General features: G+C 44.0%; 1 protein-coding gene across 5 annotated transcripts in view; it reads right to left on the reverse strand.

The window, feature by feature from the left end:
* The window catches only part of ITSN1 (intersectin 1), a 226,089-nt gene that overhangs the window by 38,670 nt on the left and 162,454 nt on the right, over window positions 1-24,965 (reverse strand). For all 5 annotated transcript variants that reach the window (XM_077818952.1, XM_077818938.1, XM_077818930.1 and 2 more), the window contains 3 exons: window positions 18,889-19,055; window positions 15,118-15,163; window positions 3,652-3,773 (listed from right to left, as the gene is read on the reverse strand). In XM_077818952.1, coding sequence (XP_077675078.1) covers window positions 3,652-3,773; window positions 15,118-15,163; window positions 18,889-19,055 — 335 coding nt within the window. The remainder of the gene's footprint in view (window positions 1-3,651; window positions 3,774-15,117; window positions 15,164-18,888; window positions 19,056-24,965) is intronic.

The raw sequence follows: 24,965 nt of genomic DNA on the forward strand, positions 1-24,965 counted from the left end.
CAGAGGGTTAAGCACATCAACAGACCCCCAGACCAGGCCAGGGTAACTCAGTCTACATTTTAATTTTATATTTGAAGTTACACTGACCACTTTGAAATAGGCCAAATGATTTTAAAGAACATATAGACAGTTGGGTTTTTTTAAGAGCACTGAAACATTCTGATACTCATGTAAGTATCTTTTCTACTTGGCAAACATTGATTTCTCCCACATTGTATTTCTAAAAAGCTAAAATTAGAGTACAGAATCATAGAAATGTAGGATTGGAAAAGACTAAGAAGTTATCAAGTTCAGCCCCCTCACTAAAGCAAGACCAGAGTACCTAGACCATCCCTGACAGCTGTTTGTCCAATCAGTTCTTAAAAACCTCCAGCGATGGGGATTCCACAACCTCCCTTGGAAGTCCATTCCAGAGCTTAACTACCCTTATAGTTAAAAAGGTTTTACTCATATCTAACGTAGTGCTCCCTTGCTGCAGATTAACTCCATTATTTCTTGTCCTACCTTCAGCGGACATGGAGAACAGCAAACTATAGCCGTAGTATTATAAACATACAATACATACACAAACAGTTACCAATTGCTACAAAAATAATGACAAACGCTGTGGAATAGGAAATGCGTTCCACGTTTTTATTCAGACAAGAGCGTAGCAAGATTAAAAAAAAAGGACTGGACGTTTATATGGATATCAAGAATCTCCAGCTATAATTAATAACAAATTTTGAAAGGGATATTAAAGTTCATGCTTCAGAGCTTCAACCAAATTAACTAAGGGAAATCAGGATGAGACAATGTGGAGGTCATATCTGCCTACTGCAGGGTTGTCACTCCTTCCTCTGAAATATCTGGTACTGAGCATTATTAATTAGAGACAGAACCCTTAACTAGATGGAACTCAGATCTGATCCAGATCTTGCAATGCCAGTGTTCCTGTCTGCAAAACTGGGCTAGATGTTTCACAGGAACAATCTCAGATTATTTTGTCAATGAACTTCTTCTTTCCAGCTAAGAACCAGAAGAGAAGCCTGGGAAATGGTTTTTAAATCTTTCTGACCAACAACTGTAAAATTGGCAGCTTCTAATTTTAGTGCTAATTCTTTATTTTTAAGATTTGTGTGTGTTTTTTTAGCTATTTACTTTTTGTAGTTGGATGAAGATGTAAGTATTTCTAATATTATACTGAAGTTTGCCTTTTAAAGCATAACAAAAATATCTTTGTTCTAGTGAAAGCAGCCATCTGTGCAGTATTACGTCTTGGATTACCAATTTAACCTAATTTTTTTAGATCTGATTCAAAGTCTGCATAGATTATTAACAGCCAAATAGTCCTGGAAGATCTCCTTAAGCCTAACAGAATATAATGCCTGATTTTATATATATTTATTTTATATATATATACACATCTCTGTTCTGTTTGGAAAAAACAGTCCTACAGCATTTGATTTTATTTTATCTTTATTGTCACTCTGGCTAATATTTAATCCAGCTCCTTCAGACGAGCTACAGTGAAGATTCTATTTCTTTTTGATGGACAATTATGAACAAACATTATTTCAAGCCAAAAATCAAACTAAATAGGTTCTTCCGCAGTTTAAAAGAAAAAGTGTCCACTGGAAACATAGCCATGTTTTTAAAAATTGAATTAAAAGTAGTTCGATACTAAACCATCTCCTGAGACCTCCTGCCACTCATGTTTTACAACCATACTTCTGTTTTTTAATGCTTCTCTTTTCCCAGATGCTGCATGAAAGAGCCAGGCAACCAGCACAGGAAACAGACTATAAAATGCTGTCAAAGGAGCAAACTAAACATGCTACAGAAAAAAATAGATTTCCTCCCCCTCCTAATTTCATTCCACTACAGTACTCTTCAGCAGTACTTGTAGCAACAATAGGCAAAACGTTTTCAGATAAAATACTATTAGGTTGCTGGTGTCTCTCTGATGTTGCCAAGTTACAGCAAGAATTGTTGCAGTATTAAAAGCTGTGTTAGATGTCCTGCAGCATTGGTTGGGTTATATACAAAGTGTTCTGTAATTTGTGAATCTGACTTCTCATTCAACTACAGGCTTGATTTTATGATGAGAGTCGAGAAGGACATTAGTATAGTCCCTGGCAGGCATGGAGTTTTGCAGCATGTATTCACAGCAGTTCCTAAAGCTTTTAAAATTAAATACAAAATTAAATCTGTTTTAATCCCAATTTAAGCCATTTAATGAAACATTAAAAAAACACCCTAAATGTTAAACCTGTTCTACAGTTAGGTACTATGGGAACTCACGGTAAAGATGGCTTTTCACACAATAAAAGTCCAATGTTTGTTTCAACATTTACACTGCTTGTTAGTTGCTGATTGTGGTTAGTCTTGCTAAAGGCATCCTGTTTTAACTTTTCTATTTTTAAAGTATTTTTTTATTGGCAGCAATAAAACTTGTTTGAACCTTTTACATTATAAATTAAGAGTGATGTAGTAAGCTGATGAAATTAACTTGTGAGGGGATCTCCCAAAGGGAGAGAGAAGAACCACCAGGAAAGAAATATGCAGGGGAGGAGATGGTAGTGAATATTTAAGGTTTGGATAAACTCAAGCATATGCATTACAAAAACTTATATAATTTTGCTCTTTCGAATAATATTGTCACCACATAGACACAAAAATCAGTTTGATTGCAAAGCGGGCCTGAAAAAAAAATTAGGTTTGTTTTTAAAAAGCACCGAAGTCAAAGTTTCAGAACTGACCTGAAGCAAGTTCTAAAGATTGAAAAACAAAACAAAACATACTTGTTGGTTATTTTAATAGTATTAACAATATTAACCATTTTTAAAGCATCTTATCACTTTAAAACTTTCTGACATCCAGTGCTTTTTACTGGCAAAAGTTAATCATTTTTTTTCTTTTTTCATTAAACTGGGCCTTGCAGAGAAGGCTCGTAAAAGTGATAGCCCCCCCTTGTGACAAAACAGTCCCACTGAATGAAGAACTTGAAACAGCGGCGAAACAGCGGCCAACTTGAAACTTCCAAAACCAGCTTTAAACATTTCTTTTAATATACACACAAGATATGCTCTCATTTGAGAAAAACTGAGTCAGTTAGTTTAGGTAATATAATGGATCACTTAAGTTTTCTTTTAAATTAAAGTCAAAAGCAATTTTTTTTTTAATTTTTCCTAATCACACTTAATTTTGTTACACATAGTGGATAAAAATACGCCTATGTTAAACATTAGGCAACCATACCCTTACTGATTAATTTATTGAGCAGATTAACGGTGAAGAAAGGACAGACAGTGAAGAAATTAACTGACTATCACTCTGAGACCCACTAATCTTTTCAACGGAAAAAAATGACCAGTTTAAATGGTGAGTTTAGACCAAAAGAAATTTAGCAAGACCGGTGGAAGAAATAGAGTTGATTAGCCCCAAATTTGTCCTTTGTATCTTTCTATTACCCATAGCATGGCAAAATGCCTTGCTATTACCTTAGATAATTTTATATTTTATTTTAAAGAACTAATGTGAAGGTGTATGCTTCAAATATTTTGGTTGCATAATAATCTCCCCCCCCCCGAGGTACTGATCTGTCCATCCTTTGAAAAATAAAGCAAAATATGGATGTGGAATTTTACAAAAACAGTAGTAGTCACTAACTTGGAGCTCTCCCTCCCACCAGCCACCTGGGTTCTTCTTTCTGATGAGTATCAGTTGACCAGGAGCAAGGGTAAGTTGTTCAGGTCCTGTTGCTGTGTAAGAGGCAATAACTTGGGCAATTTCTGTTAAATTGAAAGAGAAAAAAGTTCTATTTACTGTTAATCTGAAAAATGGAACCTGTACCCAAGTTTAGCATGCAATATTTACTGTGCCATATCTCATTAGTACAGTAGGTCCACTATGCACTTCTTGCCATCAAATTGGTTTTACTTTCCATTTATGCTGTGCCACAGATATGGACAGCAGTTTACCAGATATCAGAGCCTTGCCCCAAAGAGTTCACACATAAGTTAGGAACAAAACGATGTGTGAAGACAATAGTACAGGGTTGGTTGGGGGCAGATTAGGATGAAGATTCTGCAGTCACTTGGGAAGTAGTGTTTATCATGAGGGCCACACACCACTTAAAAAAAAAAAAAAGATAGACTGTACTGTTCATGGCTACCAGAAGTAGCACATTTTGAGAAAAAACCCGAAGGAGGAGAGGTTGGAGGTGTTGCAGATAGGAGTCAGAGAGGGAGTTCCAGGTATAGGGATTTACATGAAAGAAACTGTATTGACAACCTCAAGGGTTCAAAAAATGAGTCAAGTCCCCCAAAATCATAAGATTTTAAAGAACAGAGTTTGGGTTCTTTTTTTTGCCTTGTGGGTTTTGAACCTGTACCATTCATATTTTCCAGCTAGAAACTTAAAAAACTGTGAGATCCTCACAATCACATGGCTCCAAGAGCTGAGGCCTATATAAAATACTCAAATATTGTGAGAGTTGGCAACACTGTACACAATGGCAGAAAGAGGAGGTTGACACAGAGAGCAGTAGTATGGGTTAAAGGAGAACTGAGTGGAACAAAAGGATACAAGAGCAGAGAGGTATGCTGTGGTGAGTTTTGAAGGCAAGAACAAAGATTAGTTTGATTAAGGAAGGCAACAGATAGCCAGTGACAACAATGAGAGATTGACAATGATGGAAGCATTTTGCAAGGAATGTTTTTGGTGGCACTTATTTGGACAGACTTCTCAGGGGAAGGCATGTTTTCGGGAGGCCAGAGAGAAAGGCTTGCAACAATCAAACCCTGCAAAAATGTTGTCACAATGGAAGCAGACAGGAAATGAACGTTTTGGAAAATAAAACAAGGCAGGATTTAATGACAGGACTCCCGAAAGAGAGAGGGAGGTGGTGCTAAATATTATAACAATTGGGACCCAGTGGTAAACTGAGGATAGTGGAGTTGTCAACAGTGGAAGAGGATTTGAGAGTTTAGTTTTTGACAAGCTAGGTCTTTGACGTGGCTGTGATTGAGTAGCCACCTATGAGCCAAAGGAACTAAGGGGCATTTGTACAGGAGATCTTTTTAGGCCTAATTGGGGTGGAGTAATAGGAGGACTTAGAGCCCCAGATAGCTCACAGATGAATGGTCTCTAATGATGGGAGCTCAGTGGGAAGCTTTTTCCGGGCAGGTTTTGAGCAGGTTTTTTTGTGTGTGTGTTTTGTTCTACAGGCTGGAGACAGAGGCAGTTTTTACTTGGCAATGGCTAGAATGAGTCTGGGAGCTAGCTAGGTGATGTGGTAACTGAGTTAGGCTGAGTAGGTCTCCCAGGAAGTGTACTGAGTTTGCCATTTGTTTGAGATTAAGTATGCCTAGATTAAGACATTTATTTATGGTGCAATATTTTTGTGAGTTTTCAAGAGGCATATTTTGTGTTGTATTATTTGTGACACAGTGTTTGCATGAAAAGCCATCTCTGCACAGACCAGTCTTAGTCTTGGGATGGCCTAACATAACCTGTCCCAGTCACACTGGTATTTGGAGATTCAGCGGAAGAGAAAGACAGCTCCCACAATGACCAAGAAGGGATTAATGAGAGCCTGTGAGCCCAATCAGCCCCTCTCGGTTACACCCTTGCAAGATGTCATGCCTGGAAGGAGGAGATAAAAGAGGAAAAGCTGTGCTCAGTGGTGGCTGACAGAGAGGGACTAGACCTCTTGAGCTAGCCCTGTGAAGGAAAGGCTAGCTGGGGCAAGAGCCTAACCAGAGGTTGCTCGAAACTATTAGCCGATACATATATGTTAGGCATAGTATACACCACATTAATGGGTATTACATGCACAATATTAATATAATACACACACACACACACACACACACACACACATCATTAATACCATGTGCTGGGAAGTTATGTTAACTGAACACATTACGATCTCCCCACAATTCTGTTCACCCATATCAAATATCCGACAACACTTTCCAAAGCTGAAGTCAGCTTTGGAATTAAAAACAGGAAGCCTGTCAAAACCAAGATACGTGTAGTGGCATGTCCTAGCACAGGTTGGGATGTACCTCTATGCCCAACTGATTTGGGACGTAGTATCCAAAATAGAGGTAAGGAAAGTACAAAACAGAACAAGTTAAGGAACAGATACGAACTTGGGGTTGGATTTTAGTGACACGTAAAAAGTTTTGTAACTTTTAAAATCATACTATAAATACTGCTAGCTGAAAGAGAAAGTTACTCACCTTGCAGTAACTTGTTTCATAGTAACAGCCGTGTTAGTCTGTATTCGCAAAAAGAAAAGGAGTACTTGTGGCACCTGAGAGACTAACCAATTTATTTGTTAGTCTCTAAGGTGCCACAAGTACTCCTTTTCTTCTTGCAGTAACTGAAGTTCTTCAAGATGTGTGTCCCTATGGGTGCTCCACTTCAGGTGACGGTGCGTCCCAGCGCCGTTGATCGGAGATTTTCAGTAGCAGTGCCTGGTCGGGACGCATGAGCTTAGCTGCTGTCTTGCTTTCTCGTTAAGAGTCTGCCTGAGCAAGCTTCACGTGCGCCCCAGCCCCCCGCTCCTGTTCCTTCTCTACCGTGGAGAAGTCAGTACAGAACTCCAGAGTAGAGGGAGGAGGGCGGAGCGTGGAGCACCTACAGGGACACACATCTCGAAGAACTTCAGTTACTGCAAGGTGAGTAACTTTCTCTTCTTCTTCAAGTGGTGTCCTTGTGGGTGCTCCACTCCAGGTGAATATGAAGCAGTACCTACTAAGGCTGGTGGGACTTTGGAGTTGCGACAGTGAGTACTGTAGACAGTACTGTATGGCACACTATGGTGTCTGCCGTGGTATCCTGTGTGATAGCATAGTGTTTAGTAAATGTGTGTTCAGAGGACCACGTGGCCACCTTACAGATATCAGGAATAGGTACATTATGGAGGAAAGCAACAGATGTTGACATGGTTCGAGTAGAATGAGTTCTGATGCCTTTGGGCAGTTGAGCATTTTGAATGCGGTAACAGGATCTGATGCAGTCAGAGATCCACTTGGAAAGTCGTTGTTTAGAAACGGCTGCACCCTTTGATTGCTTGGTAGTGGAGACAAATAGGCGGGAGGACTTACAAAATGGTTTAGTCCTGTCTAAATAGAAGGCCAGTGCTCGTCTGACATCGAGGGTGTGCAGCGTTGCCTTGGGTGGAGTCACGTGAGGTTTGGGATAGAATGTAGTAAGTATATTGGTTGGTTAAGGTGGAAGGTGGATACCACCTTAGGGAGAAATTTAGGGTGGGGTCGCAGGGTTACTGTCTTTGGAGAAGGTTGTGTAGGGAGGGTAGGCCATCAGGGCGCTTATTTCCCCTACCCTCCTTGCTGATGTTATAGCAACCAAGAAGGCTACATTCATGGACATATGAAGAAGAGATGAAGTAGCTAAGGGCTTGAATCGAGGTTTCATAAGACTGTGAAAAATGAGATTGAGATTCCATGCAGCTGCAGAAGAGTAAATCTCAAGGTAGAGATTTTGTAGGCCCATGAGGAAGTGTTTTATGGTGGGGTGGGCAAAGAGTGAATATCCGTCTAACGAATCATGGAAGGTGGTAAGGGCCGCTAGGTGTACCCTGATGGAGCTGAGCGAGAGTCCGTTCTGTTTTAGTTCTAGGAGGTAGTCCAGGATGTTAGGAAGGGTTGCGATATGGGGTGATAACTGTTTGTTTGAACACCACAGGGAAAACTGCTTCCACTTCTGCAGGTAAGTTTTACGAGTGGAGTCTTTTCTAATATGCAGGAGGACATATCGGACTTGCTCAGAACAGGCTAATTCATGGGTCTGGAACCATGAAGGAACATGCTGTCAGGTGGAGTTTCTGGAGCTGGGGGTGAAGAATTTGTCCGTTGTCCTGGGAAAGGAGATCTGGTCTGTTGGGGAGAGTTCATGGAGGACCACGACTGTCTCGGTCAAGCTGGGGCAATGAGTCTGACCTGGGGCTTGTCGTCTCTGATCTTGCGAAGGACACTGTGTATCGGAGGGATTGGTGGAAAGGCGTATCGGAGAGAGTTGTTCCACAGGATGAGGAATGAGTCTCCGAGGGATGCAGTCCCGAATCCCGCTCTGGAGCAAAAGAGGTGACATTTGCAATTCTGGGTTGTGGCAAAGAGGTCTATTGACGGGGTGCCCCATTGGGAGAAGAGCTGTTGTAGTATTGCGGGGTGCAATTCCCACTCGTGTTCTCTGAAGAAGTGTCTGCTGAGCGCATCGACAGTAGTGTTGTGACAGCCGGGTATGTATGATGCAACAATTTGTATGCACCAATTCCATAATCGGATGGCTTCCATGCCTAGGGAGTGCGATTGTGCTCCCCTTTGTCTGTTGATGTAAAACATACACGCTATATTGTCCGTTAGGATCCAGATAGATTTGTTCTTTATGAGGGGAAGAAGGTGAAGGCAGGCTTGTCTCACTGCTCTGAGCTCTAGGAGGTTTATGTGTAGACGCGTCTCTGGCACGGACCAGCGGCCTTGTGCCCTGTGTCCCCTCAAATGTGCTCCCCAGCCGATTAGGGAAGCGTCTGTGATGAGCATGAGCGTGGGGGATTGCTGTTGGAAGGCAAAGCCCATGCAAAGGTTCTCTGGTCTCGTCTACCATTGCAGGGAAGCTAATACGTTCGCTGGAGGAGTCAGTAGCGTGCAGAGGCTGTGCCTGCTGGGTTTGTAATTTGAGTTGAGCCAACCCTGAAGACATTTCATGTGCAGCCTGGAGTACTTGACCACGAAGGTAGTGGCTGCCATGTGTCCAAGGAGCTGCAGGCAAATTCTTGCCTGTATCCTGGGACAAACAGAGAGCGTACGTGTGAAGTGTAGGATAGTGAGGAATCTGGTGTGTGGTAGTGAGGCTCTGGTTCGAACTGAGTCCAGGTGAGCGCCAATGAATTTGATCTGCTGTGTAGGCATCAGGGTAGATTTTTGGGCGTTTATTTGTAGACCCAAAGTGTGGAAGAGTGAGATGGTGAAATGGGTAACTTGAAGCGTCTCGGCATATGAGTTGCCCTTGATGAGGCAATTGTCTAGGTAGGGGAAAAGTATAATCCCATGTCTGCAGAGGTGGGCCACGACTATGGCTAGGGTTTTGGAGAATACTCTCGGTCCTGTGGAGAGTCCAAAAGGGAGTACCCTGTATTGGAAATGTTCGTGTCCGATTGTGAAGCATAAGAAGCATCTGTGGGACGGATGAATGGATATGTGAAAATAGGCATCCTGTAAGTCGAGGGCTGTGAACCAGTCCTCTTGTTCCAGCGCAGGTATTATTGTGCCCAGTGTGACCATCTTGAATTTTTGTATGCTTACGAATTTGTTCAGTTGGCATAGGTCTAGTATAGGCCTCCATCCCCCTGTCTTTTTCTGGTCAGAAGGTAGAGGTTGTGTCGGCACAGGTTCCACTTGATCATGGATCACGTTGATGATCCATTTCTACCCAAAGTAGGTGCTTGTGAGAGGGGTCCCTGAAGAGGGATGGGGAAGGGTAGGAGGGTGGGATATAAAAGGGGTGGAGTAGCCGGACTGAACTATTTCTAGGACCCAACGGTCCTGTGTAATCTTCTGCCAGGCATGGTGGAAAGTCTGGAGGCCGTGGCCAAATGGGCAAGTAGGCAGTGGAGTTAAGGAGTGGTCCTGCAGACCCTCGACCAACGCTTCAAATTTGTTGTTTATTTCCCGGAGGGTGAGAAGTAGCTGTTTGCGCTTGGTTTTGTCTGCGCTTAGGAGATCTAGGGCAATTTCTAGGCACGTTGTGGGGTCTGTTCTGAGGCCAGTGACACTGTTGCGTATGTGGCCTCTGGTAAGGTTGATACCGTTGTCTCCTGGGAATTGATGGGTAGATGCCCAGGGTGCGTAGGGTTGCTCTAGAGTCTTCCATGGTGTGAAGGACCTTGTCCATTTTGTTTGGAAAAAAAGTTTGTCTTTACTGAAGGGGAGGTCCTTCACTTTGGTCTGCAGGTCTTTGGGGATACCTGATGCAGAGAGCCAGGAAGCTCTACACATAACCACAGCAGCTGTGGTAGTATGGACAGCTGTATCCGCCATGTCTAGAGATGCTTGTAGGGCCATTTTGTAAACAAATTGGCCCTCGACAAGGACTGATTTAAAGTCTGCTCTCCTGTCCTCTGGAACATGTGAAGTAAAGTCATAGAGTTTATTGTAGTTATCAATGTCATAGCTTGCAAGTAGGGTGGAGTAGTTTGCAATTCTGAATTGCAGAGTGGAGAAGGTATAAACCTTGTGACCCAGGGTGTCAACACGTTTGAGGTCCTTGTCTTGCAGGGTGGGCCAGTAGTGTGACTGTTTTGTCCTGTGGGTCGCTGCATCCACTACAAGAGAATTTGGTTGTGGGTGAGAGAATAAAAAGTCTACGTCCTTAGCAAGAACATAATATTTGCGTTCAGCCTTTCTGCAAGTTGGTAAGATAGAGGCGGGGTCTGTCAGAGAGCATCAGCTGGTTCTGGGAGTGCGTCATTTATGGGAAGTGCTATCTTTGAGGGTGCAGAGGGTTGAAGGATTTTGAGGAGTTTGTGTGGTGTCTCCTGGATGTTTTCTAAAGGTATGTCTTGGCTGAGTGCCACCCTCTTGAAAAGTTCCTGGAACTGTTTCAGGTCGTCCACATTCTGTGGAGGCGGAGGCATGAGGGCTCTGTCTGGAGCTGATGGAGAGTTAGGAGTCAGCGAATCAGGGTATGGTCCCTGGCCCACATCTTCCGAGGGGGGTTCAGGTCCTCTAGAAGTAGATGGAGCTGGAGATGGAGGCACAGAAGGAGCTTGTGGTCTCGTGCAAGAAGCATGAGGTTGAGTGGCAGTAGGAGCTGGCCAAGGGTACCAATGAGGCAAATGCATTGGATAAGAGAAATAAGGTGCAGCCCACGGTGGGGCGAAGTAGGGAAACTGAAGCTGGTGGTTGTTCACCGTGGTCTGAAGTGTAAAAGGTTTCAGTGGAGGAGGAGAGGCAGGTGGGGAGAACTCCTGCTGTTGCTGCATATCAGGCTTGCTGTCAGTGAAGGCGGCCAGATCAGGTGGGGACAGTGGCTGGTCAAAGAGTGAGCACTGTGTGTCCAGGAGCGGAGAGTTAGGCTCAGGTGCCACTGAAAGGTCATCTTGACTCAGCAACTGTTGTTGCTGTTCCCTTGGGTCTGAGTGCGCTGCGCGAGGTCTCTGCTCAGAGGCATGCACAGACTTTTGTTTAGCTTTCCCCGGTGCTGCGGGTCTCTTGTGTGCGCCCTGCGGGAGGTCTGCTGCTGCTATGTGAGCAGCAGGCAGGCTCAGTGCCGATGTTCTTGTCGGCACAGGAGCAGAGCGCGCTGTCGGCACCAGGTCTATTTTTGGTGCTGAAGAGGCCGGTGCTGAGGAGATCTTCCTTGCACAGGAAGTTGGGTCCCTGGCTCTGCGCTCCGCGAAAGCTGCTGAAGTGCTGGGATGGTCAGAGGCTCCTGCCTTCGGCGCTAACAGCACTGAGGGTAAGGATCTTGCAGGAGAACCTTTACCCTTGTGAAAGTCTCTGCTTGGAGACAGTTGGGCTTCTTGCCTCTCTGCCTGAGAGGGTGAAGCCGTGCTCCCAATAGGTTCAGACCTGGCTGGGGAGCATGAGGGAGAGAGTTTAACAGTGCCCTTCTCCGGAGGCGGCTGCAGGGATTTCCGCATAAGAATAATTTTCAGCCACAGGTCTCTGTCACGACAAGCTCTGGTTTTGAGGCTTGTGCAGTGGAGGTGCTTAGCAGGGACGTGTGTCTCACCTAGGCACTTCATCTAGCGTGAATGTCCATTGGACTTTGGCATAGAGTCCTGACAGGGGAGACACTTTTTAAATCCTGAAGCCCCTGGCATTGTTGAACTTGGAGTGCCAGGGGAGAGTATCTCCACGGGAGACAAGCTTGAGGAACAAAAGTGGGGTTTTTTTGTTTTTTTTTAAATTAAGTAATTATTCTAAAGGAAGGGAAACAACTGGGATGTTATTAACTACCTATTTCTATATTTTTGTGATTGTTTCCTTCAGAGACCAGGGAAGAGTGTTAGCACTGCCCCGAGTCCTGCCTTCAGCCAAGGACGGTTGAGAAGGAACTGAGGGGGGCACAGGATGTGTGCACAGACTCTAACGAGACCCCGAGACAGCAGCTGAGCACGTCCATCCTGACTAGGCACTGCTTCCGAAGATCTCCGATCAACGGCGCTGGGACGCACCGTCACCTGGAGCGGAGCACCCACAGGGACAGCACTCAGAGAAGAATATGTACTTTTAAAGCACACTTCCTGTGTAAGGTGAATACGCTGCAAGATAACAATTGCTTCTCCTTTTCGTATTGTACTCTTTTGTCTTTAGACAATACATTTGGCTAAGTCAGTTATTTGGTCTCTTGAAAATTTTTAAGAGCAAACCATGAGTGCAGTCAACAATTGGCTACACCTTTGAGTCAATAAGCTGCCTGGAAGGAAGGACCAGCTGGGGCTTGAACCTAACTATAGACTTCTAAAATGTCAGAGCCTCCTTGGGACAGGTAAGGGATGGACTTTTTAGTTTCCTTTTGTTCTTCATAACTACTTTGGCTCCCCTTTGTCTTGGGACCTATAGAAGAGTCAGCCAGGGAAAGGCTTAGCTGCTCAGGAAGCAGCCCAGGGATACAGAAGTGGGTCTGAACAGACAGACATCATCTGCTTCGTACAAGGTCACTGGGCTGGAACCCAGAGTAGAGGGTAAAGCTGGGTTTCGCTACCAGCCCACCTAGGGCGAGGTGTGAAGACCACACAGCCAAGGGCTGGGCAGGCCCCAAAAGCCTGAGTTGGACCCAATCTCTCGAATTAGGCTGCCAGACTATCGGCATGTTGGCCTTGGCTTTCCGCAGAAGAAGCAGGCCAGAAGTGGCCTGGCTGGAGGGTCTAGTCACAGGAAGAGAGAACAGCCCAGAGCCAGAGCTGCTGTCAGCATGGTGTGCCAAAGCAGTAGGAGAGCCCTTACACCATGCCCAGCCATGGAGAGGTGAATCTGCAACTGAGCAGACTCTTCCATGCACATGCACACACTTGCCTATGTGTTTCTGCACAGAGCAGCAGGAAATGGTGATTGACTCCTAGATCTATCTCCCCACCAGCAATGGTAACAATGGAAGTTAAGAATGAATGAGGTTATACTGGGGCAGCACATAGATGAAAGAAGTGACACCTGAGGCTAGTCGGCTAGGGAACTCAGAAGAGGACCAGTTGAAGAGAAAGAATCACAGGCGCAGAGTCTTGGAAGGTACGGGGAGAGATTTTCATAAAATAGGAGCAGTCAGCTGTGTTGAAGGCAGCAAATAAATTGAGAAATAAAGAATGGAAGAGAAGCCTTGAGATCTGTCCAGAAAGTTTCCTGGTAACCTAAAGTGGAGGTGGTTGAAGGCAGTTTATACGAAATGGAGACACTGTTTAATCCAATTTTGAACTGAATGTTCAGAGTGAAGAGGCAGACTGATGTTGAGGGGCTTGAGGTTGTGGGAAATGATGAAATGTTTAAATGCAGAAGAGTGGCTCACTGAGGATGAGAGAGGGGGACAGTTGAGGTGGGGGCAAGGGAGTCAAAAAGGGATAGAATCAAGGGAGCAGGCTGAAGAATTGGTGGCTGAGAGTAGGACAGACATCAGAATTGGAAGCTGGGCTGAAGGTGCAGCATGTCCAGTGTGCCAGCAGGAGGCTGCAGACAGCATTTTTAAAGTTATCTGGACAATGACAGGATTACAGCTGGAGAAGAACTGATGATAGTTATATGCATTTTACTCTACAAAAGTGAAGTAGTAAAGCTATTACGCAGAAAAGTTGGATATACTGCTATTGGAGAAACTCTGTGGGCCTCTGGATTTTAGCTAAAGCTATTCAGGGGCAAGAGAGCAGGAAGAGAGAAACTAGATGTGGGGTTTATCAAAATTAGTTTTAACTGATAAAACTCAGAAATACACATCTTCCACTATAGCAAGCTATAATTATGATATTAATCTACTGTATTATTCTGTACAAGTCTGCTGGAGGGAGCAAAAATTGGCTCTCTCTTCATCTGTCTGCCAGAACATGAGACTACTCCTATTTTCTTACAAATCACCATTTAAATACAGAAACTGAATTATTTGTTCAGACTAGAGGTTTCAGAATATCCCCTTTCCCACACACATAGAGGATTATTGCTACAAGTTCACACAAGTTATGCCATACCTGCAAGTTCAGATTTTCACCTATTACATGGGAGAAGCGGGAAGTTAAAGAGGAGGCTCTTAGAAATCTTTCAGAAAACAAACAAACAGCTCTATTGCATTCTGAATATATTCTTTATTATTTCTGAGTGTTGAATTCTCATGGGAAGAATTCCAACTGAATCAAAAGCCAGCTCAAGAAAGTTAGGCCCCTTTTAGCACAGTGCGTATACAGCTTGAAGACACGACCCTTCTCTGTATAAACACTGACATGTCTAATCAGTTTTGTATTGCTTCTGAAAATTCAGAAAATAGCTGTCCCTGTGTCCCCACCCACTACCAGTTTCTGCCAAGAATGCCCAGTCTTCTTGCTGCTCCTTTATTTAGAGAAAGTACTGAAAACATTCAACCATCTCACTAGAATTTTCACTTCCTGTTGGCTGGGCATTTAGAAACACTGAAACCTTCATGCTGACCAACAGACAGGGCCAACCCTCAGTTTTGTGGGTTGCTGGGGGAAGCAAATTGTGCAGGATTCCAGGCAGAATGCCATAATCTGAAGTGGGATGTGTACTTCACCACCATGTTTATCAGACATGTACATAAAACTGCAGAATCCTCATGGATCAACTGCCCTGTTATATGCACTATCCCCAAGTTATGTGAATTTACATTCACTTTCAGGCAACAGTTTTTTGGCGAGTTTTGTAACCACCTGGTGCTTTGATACTGCCGTGATGGATGCTGTACAAAACCCTAAAGCAGATGCAAATGTTTAAAGAAAGGTAACAACATACTGGGCTATACCTAGGGAAAGAGGGAAGAATAAGAATGAGCAACTTATTAAATTGTTTCAAAGGAGATTTCATTCCTATTTAAGTTTCTTACTCTTTGTTAGAAGCAAATATAACCTTTAGGAGAAATAAAATGTTGCCACACTGCGTAACTCACCAGGTTTCTTTCCTAAACTTCCCGTTTTTCCAGCAGTTCCAGGGACCTTAAAATAAAAAGGCAAATATAAAACTTACACATATTCATATGTTTATTTCTCTTGACTACCAAAATGGCTTTGCTACAGCATTTTCCAAAAGAAGGCTCTGAAGAGTTAGTGACTGTCCTAGAGTGGATCTATCCTTGTAGCAATTCTCAGATGGATTGTCACCCCAAATATTATCTGTAATAGTGAGTAATGAATAATTAAAAACAAACATCTTCACTAGTTTAGGAAGGAAAGAGTGTTTTTAGTTTGGAGAATCTGGGAAGGTTTCCAGGTGTGTGACAGATCATGAACCCTATCAATCTAAAGGGAAGATGATAATACAATCTGAGTCAGAGTTCACAGTGGGCGAAATTGCTCCAGCTAAACCAGATAGAGAACCAACCTCTGAAAATCCAAAAATCCTATTGCACATCAGAGTTATGAAAAGTCTGCCCAGAAAAACAGTACTTCTGAATGCTGGTAATATTATTGAAACCTTCACCCCTCTTCTGCTCTCCCCTGCATGCTGCTCTCACTTGTGTTATATCTAACATTAGGCTGTCAGATCCAAGAACAGGACCATGTTTTATTTATTCTTAAAGTGCACTGCATAAATAATGAACAGTGGAGATTAGATTTATCCTTTAATCTACTGCAGTGTTTCCCAAACTTGGGATGCCGCTTGTTCAGAGAAAGCCCCTGGCAGGCTGGGCCGGTTTGTTTACTTGCCGCGTCTGCAGGTTCTGCCGATCGCGGCTCCCACTGGGCCCCTCAGCCCAGTGACAGCTAGTGGCGTTCTGTTATTTTCTTTGTTGGGCCTGCTGAAGTGAAAAAACAGATTGACAGAGCCAGAAGAGTACCCAGAAGTCACCTACTACAGGACAGGCCCAACAAAGAAAATAACAGAATGCCACCAGCTGTCACCTTCAGCCCCAACTAAAACCTCTCCAGCGCATCATCAAAGATTTACAAGCTATCCTGAAAAATGATCCCTCACTCTCAGATCTTGGGAGACAGACCAGTCCTCACTTACAGACAGCCCCACAACCTGAAGCAAATACTCTCCAGCAACCACACAACAAAAACACTAACCCAGGAACCTGTCCTTGCAACAAAGCCCAATGCTAACTCTGTCCACATATTTATTCAAGTGATACCATCATAAGACCTAATCACATTAGCCACGCCATCAGGGGCTCATTCACCTGCACATCTACCAATGTGATATATGCCATCACATGCCAGCAATGCCCCTCTGCCATGTACCTTGGCCAAACCGGACAGTCTCTACGCAAAAGAATAAATGGACACAAATCTGACATCAGGAATCATAACATTCAAAAACAGGTAGGAGAACACTTCAACCTCTCTGGCCCCTCAGTAAAAGATTTAAGGGTGGCAATTTTGCAACAGAAAAGCTTCAAAAACAGACTCCAGTGAGAAACTGCTGAGCTTGAATTAATATGCAAACTAGATACCATTAACTTGGGTTTGAATAGAGACTGGGAGTGGCTGGGTCATTACATATATTGAATCTATTTTCCTATGTTCAATATCCTCACACCTTCTTGTCAACTGTCTAAATGGGCCATCTTGATTATCACTACAAAAGTTTTTTTCTCCTGCTGATAACAGCTCATCTTAATTAATCAGCCTCTCACAGTTTGTATGGCAACTTCCACCTTCTCTGTATGTGTGTGTGTGTATATATCTATCTATCTTCTTACTATATGTTCCAGTCTATGCATCCGATGAACTGGGCTGTAGTCCACGAAAGCTTATGCTCTAATAAATTTGTTAGTCTCTAAGGTGCCACAAGTACTCCTGTTCTTATCACAGAAGAGATAACTGTATTTTCTATTTTAATAGAAAAGATGAGTGCCCTTTCAGTATCTACATACTGTACTACTGATAAAAAAGTATCACTCTTCAGTCCTTCCAAAAAGTGAAAAAAGTTAAGTGATGACTACATAAGCACTAATATTCCATATTATATATATATAGCCCACAGAGACAGTAATATCTCATTAACACAGATGTCAAGACTTTAAAAAATGTGCACCAAAAGACAGGCTCCTAAATCCTTATTTAGGCACCTAAATCCAATCCAAATAAGAGTTTAGAAGCCTAAATTTAGACCCCCATTTTTTAAAGTCTTGCCCATAATATTTTTATGTTGAAGAGAAGTGCAGTAAGTCAGTAGAATACAGTATATTTCTCATCTTGTTGCAAGAAGGAACTTAAGTGTATACAGACAACCACATAATGACCCAGCTAACACTCACTGATAGATGACAACTGCATTCTCAAATAGATGAGAATGTGCATGAGAAAACATCTCTTAGGTTTAATACAAGATACCATCTCCAGAAAAGAAAAGCGAATCTCCGCCCTTGTCCACCCCAGCTAACAATATTGACAAACACATTCCCCCTTTCAGGGCCTACACACGTGGTCGGAGTGCATTCAGTTTCAGAACTTCTGGAATTAAATTGATATGAATCTAACTTCACCAGAATATGGCTATTGGGTAAGATTAGTTTTTCCCCTGGGCTTGTTCCCTTGGGTTCATTATTACAATACCTTGCTTTGGAAAGAAAAGATTAATATTTTATGTTAGGATATTTCCCCTTTTTATATTGTTTCAAGTCATATCTTACTGCCCATTCTCTTTGGTCATAGTACTGTTAACTGGAAAACAGCAATAATTACTCTGATTTGGCTGTACATGATACCATACGGGCCTTTAATAACGGTAAGTGCCAGGGTACTCCAGGTGTTCTTAACCTTTTTCTTTCTGAGGCCCCCCACAACATGCTATAAAAACTCTAGGGGCCAGTGGAGATGGGGGACTTGGGGCTCTCAGCCAGGGTTGGGGGGGTGCCGGAATAGGTGTAGTTTGACTTCTATTTTGGGTAGGCTGGGGCCAGCGGGACTCAAGACAACTCCACACGGTGGGGTTGGGAAGGGAACACCACCTGACTCACCTCAGCAGGCCACCCAGCCTGTCTGGGTGTGGGGCGCAACCAAAAATTATAACTCAAAAGGTCGGGGGCTCAGCTCAAAAAGTTTGAAAACAGCTCAGGTTACAGGCAGGGGGGTAACTAGCGGCTGTGTGTCGGGAGGGCTCCCCTGCAGCCGGGTCTGCTCACCCAGGCAGCTCTTACCAGCTGTGTGAGCAAAAGGGGCTGGGAGCTGAGGAGCAGCTTCAACCCCCTGCAGCAGCAGAAGACAAAGCTTTGCGCCTCCAACCTGGCCAGGGCGTGGGGAGACAAGGAGGTGGAGGGGGCTAGAGCTTCCCTGGGGCTGCCCTGCTCTTGCACTGTAGTTTCAGGGGGGAGGACGGTGTAACACCCCTGTATCCCTCCAACTCTGCCTATGGGCTCAGGGTTTCTGCCCCAGGGGGAGCACCGGGACTCAAAATTCAGCCATGCTGCTCCCAGCTTCAGCCCTACACGGAGTGCTGTGGCTCAGGCTCTGGGTTTTAGCCACAGGGCCCCGTGGCCCTCCTGAAATGGCTTGTGAATCCCCTGTTGAGAACCTCTGGGGTACTCCATGGTAGTTTATACAGGAATATCTCTTTCAAATTTCACCGTAACAATGCTTTTTTCATGTCCAATAAAGTTGTAAGATAAAAAAACCCTCCATATGATTCACTGACTTGAAATCATCAAATGAACATTATAAAGTGGACAAATGAGACACGAAAAGGATAGACTTTGTAATGTTTCATATCTCTTTACCTCAGAATCTTTCAGTCTCACATAATTAGAAGGAAAGACTCCAGATTTGTCACCCAATGTTCCTGTCCACCAGTCACCGTCTTTTTTTGTCACAAGAATCATATCTCCTTGTTGAAAGATTAAGTCTCCTTGTTCCGAACTCTCATATGTGTACATGGCAATATATTCTGGAGGAGAAGTTGTTCAAAAAAAATGGGAAATGCTTGATGAATCAAAGTATAATTTTCAAAAAGTCTATCTTTATGAAGGTAACACCTTATGACCTGTCCAAAGGTTAGGTATTCATAGCTTTCTGCTCTATTGCTTCTGTGTAGGCAACACCTCACTCCAAAACGTTTTCCCTTCCTTCACAAATGAGGTTTAATATTTAAATTTCTAAATTAGATCTTCTTCAAGACTACTTAAAATTCTTTAAAGCCTTCTATTCTTTAAAAAAAAAATCCTATTATGGATGAAGTTATTTTTGGTAAACCTCTAACATGACCTAAGTATATATCTATTTTTTTTTAGTTAAAAAAACAAAACAAAAACCTCCACCCAAACTTGTTCTTCGAGATGTGCTTCACATGTCCATTCCACTTTAGAGGTGCGTATATGTTTGCCAGTGCACCGAAGCTGGAGAATTGTTTCCCATAGTGGTCCCAATCAGGGCAGAGCATGCACTCTCTGAACATTCATGTTGCTAGCCAAGAGTATACAGGGGTGGAGCCACCTAACCCCTCTCAATTACTTCACTCCGGAAGCCAGTACTTGCTGTGACTCTGATATAGAAGGGAAAGAGGGTGGGTTGTGGAATGGACATGTGCAACACATCTTGAAGAACAGCTACTGAACAGGTAATGCAACCCTTTTTTCTTCTTCGATTGCTTGCACTTGTCCATTCCACTTTAGGTGACCCACATGCAGTTCTAGATGGAATAGGAGATCGGACTGCAACACCATGCTCCTAAATCTAGCCTCAAGGTTTGAGGCTTGGAAGGGAGCATAATGTGTGATGAACATATGTATAGATGACCAAGGTGCAGTCCTGCAAATTTTACTGATGGGAACGTGACCCAAGAAAGCAGCCAATGCTGCTTGTGTTCTCATAGAGTATGCTAAAATTCTGAGGGGTGGAACCTCAGCAATATCATAGCACAGATGAATAGAGGAGATCCAGGAAGAAATCCTCTGCGAAGTGACAAGTTGCCCCCTCATCCTGTCAGCAAAGGAGACAAATACTTGAGGAGATATTCTAAACAGGTAAAAGGCTAACACACCCTATGGAAGTCCCAAGAATGGAGTTTTTCCTCATCTTAGAGAGTGAGGTTTTAGGAAAAAAGGTTAGTAAGTATATAAGCTTATTTAGAATTCAACACCACTTTTGTGAGAAATTTGGGGTGTGACACATGTTAACTTTCATAAAGATAAACATAAAAGGAGCAACAGCCAGCAAAGCCTGAAATTCTGTTACCCTCTTGGTCGAAAGTAATAGCCACCAAGAACACTACCTTAATTCAGAGATGAGAAAACAAATCACAGTTATAGGTTCAAAAGGAGGCCCCATTAAAACAGAAAGAACCAAATTCAGATCCCCAGATGGTGTTGGTCCTAATAGGAGGAAAGATCCTGTCCAAACCTTTCAAGAACCTAACAGTTGTAGGGTTGGAACAAGACATATCTTTCATCTACCGGAGGATGAAATGTGGCAACAGCTGCCAGATGAACCCTCAGGGAAATGGTAGAAAGTCATTTTACCTTTAGGTGAAGCACGTAATCCACAGCAGACTGAAGGGGAGCCATTGAAGGAGAGGTATCTTCCTGCTGCGACCACATGGAGAATCTCTTCCATTTCTTGAGGTGAGTATAAGTGGGAGTGTTTTCTGCTATTCAAAATATTTTGCACTCCAAGGGAACAGACAGCTACCTGGGAAGTCAGCCATTGAGCATCCAAGGAGTAAGGTATAGGCTACGAGGTTTGGGATGCAGTCTGGCCACGGTCCTGCAAAACTATGTCCCCGAGACCTAAGAGAGAGGTGTGGGATCTTGAATTGAAAGACTCAACAGGTCCGAGAACCAAAACTGATGGGGGCATGCTGGTGTGGTCAAAATTAGGATGGCATGATCCTGTCAGAGTTTGCTCAAAACACTTGGCGCCATAGGGTTGGGAGGAAAAGTGTAAAGATGTTTCCCCTTCCAGGATTGCAGGAGGGCATATGACACAGACCCTGGCCTCTGCCCTGCCCTGGTACAGAGAACTGGTGACACTTCCTGTTCTGTTGAGTGGCGAACAAGTCTATTTCCCCAAATTTGAAAAATGCACTTTGCTTTGTGATCTTTGCTAAATAATCTGCTGAGATGATCCACTAGAAGTTCTGAGATCCAGGAAGGTGAGGTGCTTTGAGCATAATCTTATTCCTGATACAAAAAGACCGAAGTTTCACTGCCGCTTGGCACAGGGTGTCTGTCTAACCTGTCACCTCCCTGCTCATTTAGACAGAATATCACAGCACTGTTGTCTTTGAGAACCTGTACAAAACAACTTTTGATGCAGGGAACAAACACTTGACAGGCCAGGCTCAAAGCTCTTGAACACGGACATGGAGGGAGAGATACTGATCTGTCCAGTCCCTGAGTCTGAAAATCCCCTACATAAGCTCCCCAACCGAAAGATGAAGCATCCAGGATTAGGGTCATGGAGGGCAGGGTTGGGCCAAAAAAAACCCTTCTTTGGATACAATGGCAGAGTCCATCCACCAGTCTGGTGGAAATGTACCAGCCAAGAACCAGTCTGGAAATGACAAAGCACTTGCAGGTATGAGAGTCAGCACATCCAGTGGATGATGAGACGGATGGCGAGATGGATGTCAGACAGTCTACAACAACCTCTGCATGACACTGAGGTGAAGTCTGGCATGCTATTTCATATGTGCAAGCGGTCATGGGACCAGAAAGTTTCAGGCAATTCCTCACTATCATATGAAGCCTTGAAGTATTTGCCCAGGTCCAAAATCACCTGAAACCTGCCCTGAGATGAATACAATCTTCACTGCCGTCAAATCAAATATGTTTTTATTAATTTGATTCTCTGTATAAGGAGAACTGATTTATCTTTCTTGACTAACAGGCCCAACAAGCGAAAGAGGGATTGGAACTTCTTCATGGCTACCATTACTTGCTGTCTGGACCAAGCTTGAACCATTAAGTCATCCAGATATGGGTACACCTAAACATCTGCCTTCCTGAGATGTGTCGCAGCCAATGCCATGCACTTTGTGAAGACTCAAGGGGCTGACAAAAAGCCAGAGAGGACCATCATAAACTGATAACGAGCATCTGCTACAAGAAGTCTTAAAAACTTTGTGGCTTTGGTGAATGACCAAATGGAAGCAGGCATCCTGTAAGGGCAGGTCTACACTATGGGGCTAAATCGACCTAAGTTACGCAACTTCAGCTACACGAATAACGTAGCTGGAGTCGATGTACTTTAGATCGACTCACTGAGGTGTCTACACCATGCTGGGTCGATGGGAGAAACTCTCCCATCGACTTACTTTATGCTTCTCGTTCCGGAGTCAATGGGAGAGTGATCAGAGGTCAGTTTAGCAGGTCTTCACTACACCCACTAAATTGACCCCCGGTGGATCAGTCACCACAGGGTTGAGCCACGGTAAGTGGAGACAAGGCTTAAGTCCTGGGCAGTGAACCAGTCATTGGGGTCTAGGGTTGGGATAACAGATGTAGGGGTAATCATATAAAACTATCTTTTTTCATGTATCTGTTGAGTTTTTGCAGCTCTAAACAAGGTCTGAGACATCCTTTGGACTCTCCAACGAGAACATAGTGGGAACAGACTCCCTCCCCATAATGCTGACTCTGCTGCCCCTAACTGTAATAGAGATTGGCTTCTTGAATCAGTACAGTCTTGTGAGAATGGCCCTTGAAAAGGGGTGGTGAGGTGTGTGGGGAAGGGGAATAGAGGTGAATTGCAGGGTACATCTCAGTTCCATCACATTTAGAACCCAATCGATAGATTATAATGGGGGTCTAAATGCTTAGGAAGTGGGACAACTTGCTGCCAAAAGCAGGAGAAATTAAGAGAGTGGCTTGCTGACCTCAACTACTGAATCAAATAGATTGCTTAGATGTTACAGATTGTTTAGAGGTAGCAGAAGGTGGTCTCTTCCTCTGAGACTTATGGCATCCCCTGGACTGGTCTGGCTACCTTATTGGGTAGAACAGGTACCTTTGCTGGACCTGAAAGCAGAAGTACTTTCTCTTAGGACTGGTGTATAAAAGTCCAAAGACTTTAAGGTTGCCCTAGACTCTGAAAGAGAATCCAGACTGTAGTCAGTCTTCTGAGAGAATGAAGGGCAAATCCTCCATTGTTTCATAGACTTTGGTTGGAATGCCAGATGATTGCAGCCAAGATGCAATGGAAGATGCTTGAGCCCTTCTGAAAAGAGACTGTGAAGCACAATATCCCGCCTCTGACTCAAAGGACAAATTAGCACACTCTGAATGCCAAGGCAGCATAGTAACAAGTAGAGTAGCAGGAGACCAAGACCTGATGGGAGGGGGATGGTACTAGAGGAAGAATCTGAGGCTTTCCTGCTGAAGGGATCATATGTGTGCTCTGCTGCACAACAGAACTTCGAGACCCTGATGGTAATAACAAAGGTGCAGTCCCATACAGCACCAAATGTGCAGATGCCAAGAAATATCCCAGTCCTGGGGGGCAGGATTACTCAGTAACTGAGCCTCATCCTGCATCAGTGGTGGGTCTGACACCAATAAGCAGAGGAGATCCCTGGCCACTGCAAACACTTCAGATCTCACGATATTGATACAGTAGGATGCAGCATAGAGGAAGTTGATGCCATTGAAGGTCCGGGCAATGGAGTCAGCCTCTACGGTCTTGCGTGAAGGGACAGAGTCGATGACTCTGCATTGCTAGAATGCTGTACTAGGAGTGCCTAGTGGGAGCTGCCTTAGCTCTAACCTCGATACCGGTCTTCTTCTTGTGCAAGTCGGTTGGGGACCCTGCCCTCAAGATGAAGAAGAGGTTGAAATGGTGGACTTCTTCTGCAGCTTGCTCAGTACTGAAAATGGGTATTCGTGTGTCTAGGTCTCTCTGATGCACGGATGCTACCAAATCTGGTGATGTGCTCTGAGACAGAGTCAAGTCTGAATCCCCATGTACAGAGCAGCTGGGGTCCAAAGAGGGAAGGAAAATTGTTTCCCTATCTCAAAGTCAAACATCTCTCAAGTTCTTAGTCCTGGTCTGAAAGACCCACACAGATAAGGCATTTATTATGCTTCACGTATACTTCTCCAAAACACTTTAAACAGGGAGTGAGGATTTCTGACTGGTATAGATTTGCTACAGCCAGAATGACGCTTAAATCCCAGGGACTTATGCATGCCCCAGTACCACGCTAAAAGCTCAAAGAAAAATGAGATAAAAAAACAAGACGTTTTTCATAAACAAGTGCTACTAATAAACAGTTACTCATCTTCTCGTAACTGTTGCTCTTCGAGATGTGTTGTTCATGTATATTCCAACCAGGTGTGTGCATGCCACGTGCATGCCAGCCGGAAGATTTTTCCCTTAGCAGCATCCATAGGGTTAGCCTGGAGGGTGGGTATTGGAATGGACACGAACACCACATCTTGAAGAACAAGTTATGAGAAGATGAGGAACTATTTTTTCTTCTTTGAGTGCTTGTTCATGTCCATTCCAACCAGGTCACTCGCAAGCCAAAATTCAGGGGGTGGGGCCGGAGTTATCTACTGATTGGAGCACGGCTCATCCAAAGGCTGCATTGTCTCTGGCCCATTGTGTGATCGCATAGTGTGTCGTAAACGTGTGTATTGAGGACCATGCTGCTGCTCTGCAGGTTTCCTGGGTGGGGACCTGCGCCAAGAACGCAGCTGAGGAGGCCTGAGCCCTGATGGAGTGGATGGTGACCGGCGGGGTGAGCACCTTCGCCAGGTTGCAACACTCCCGAATGCAGGATGTGATCCACAACGAGATGTGCTGGGATGAGACAGGGTGGTCCTTCATACTGTCCGCCACGGCTACAAATAGCTGGAAG

Source organism: Eretmochelys imbricata, chromosome 1, assembly GCF_965152235.1.
Source record: "Eretmochelys imbricata isolate rEreImb1 chromosome 1, rEreImb1.hap1, whole genome shotgun sequence".
Lineage (NCBI taxonomy): Eukaryota > Metazoa > Chordata > Testudines > Cheloniidae > Eretmochelys > Eretmochelys imbricata.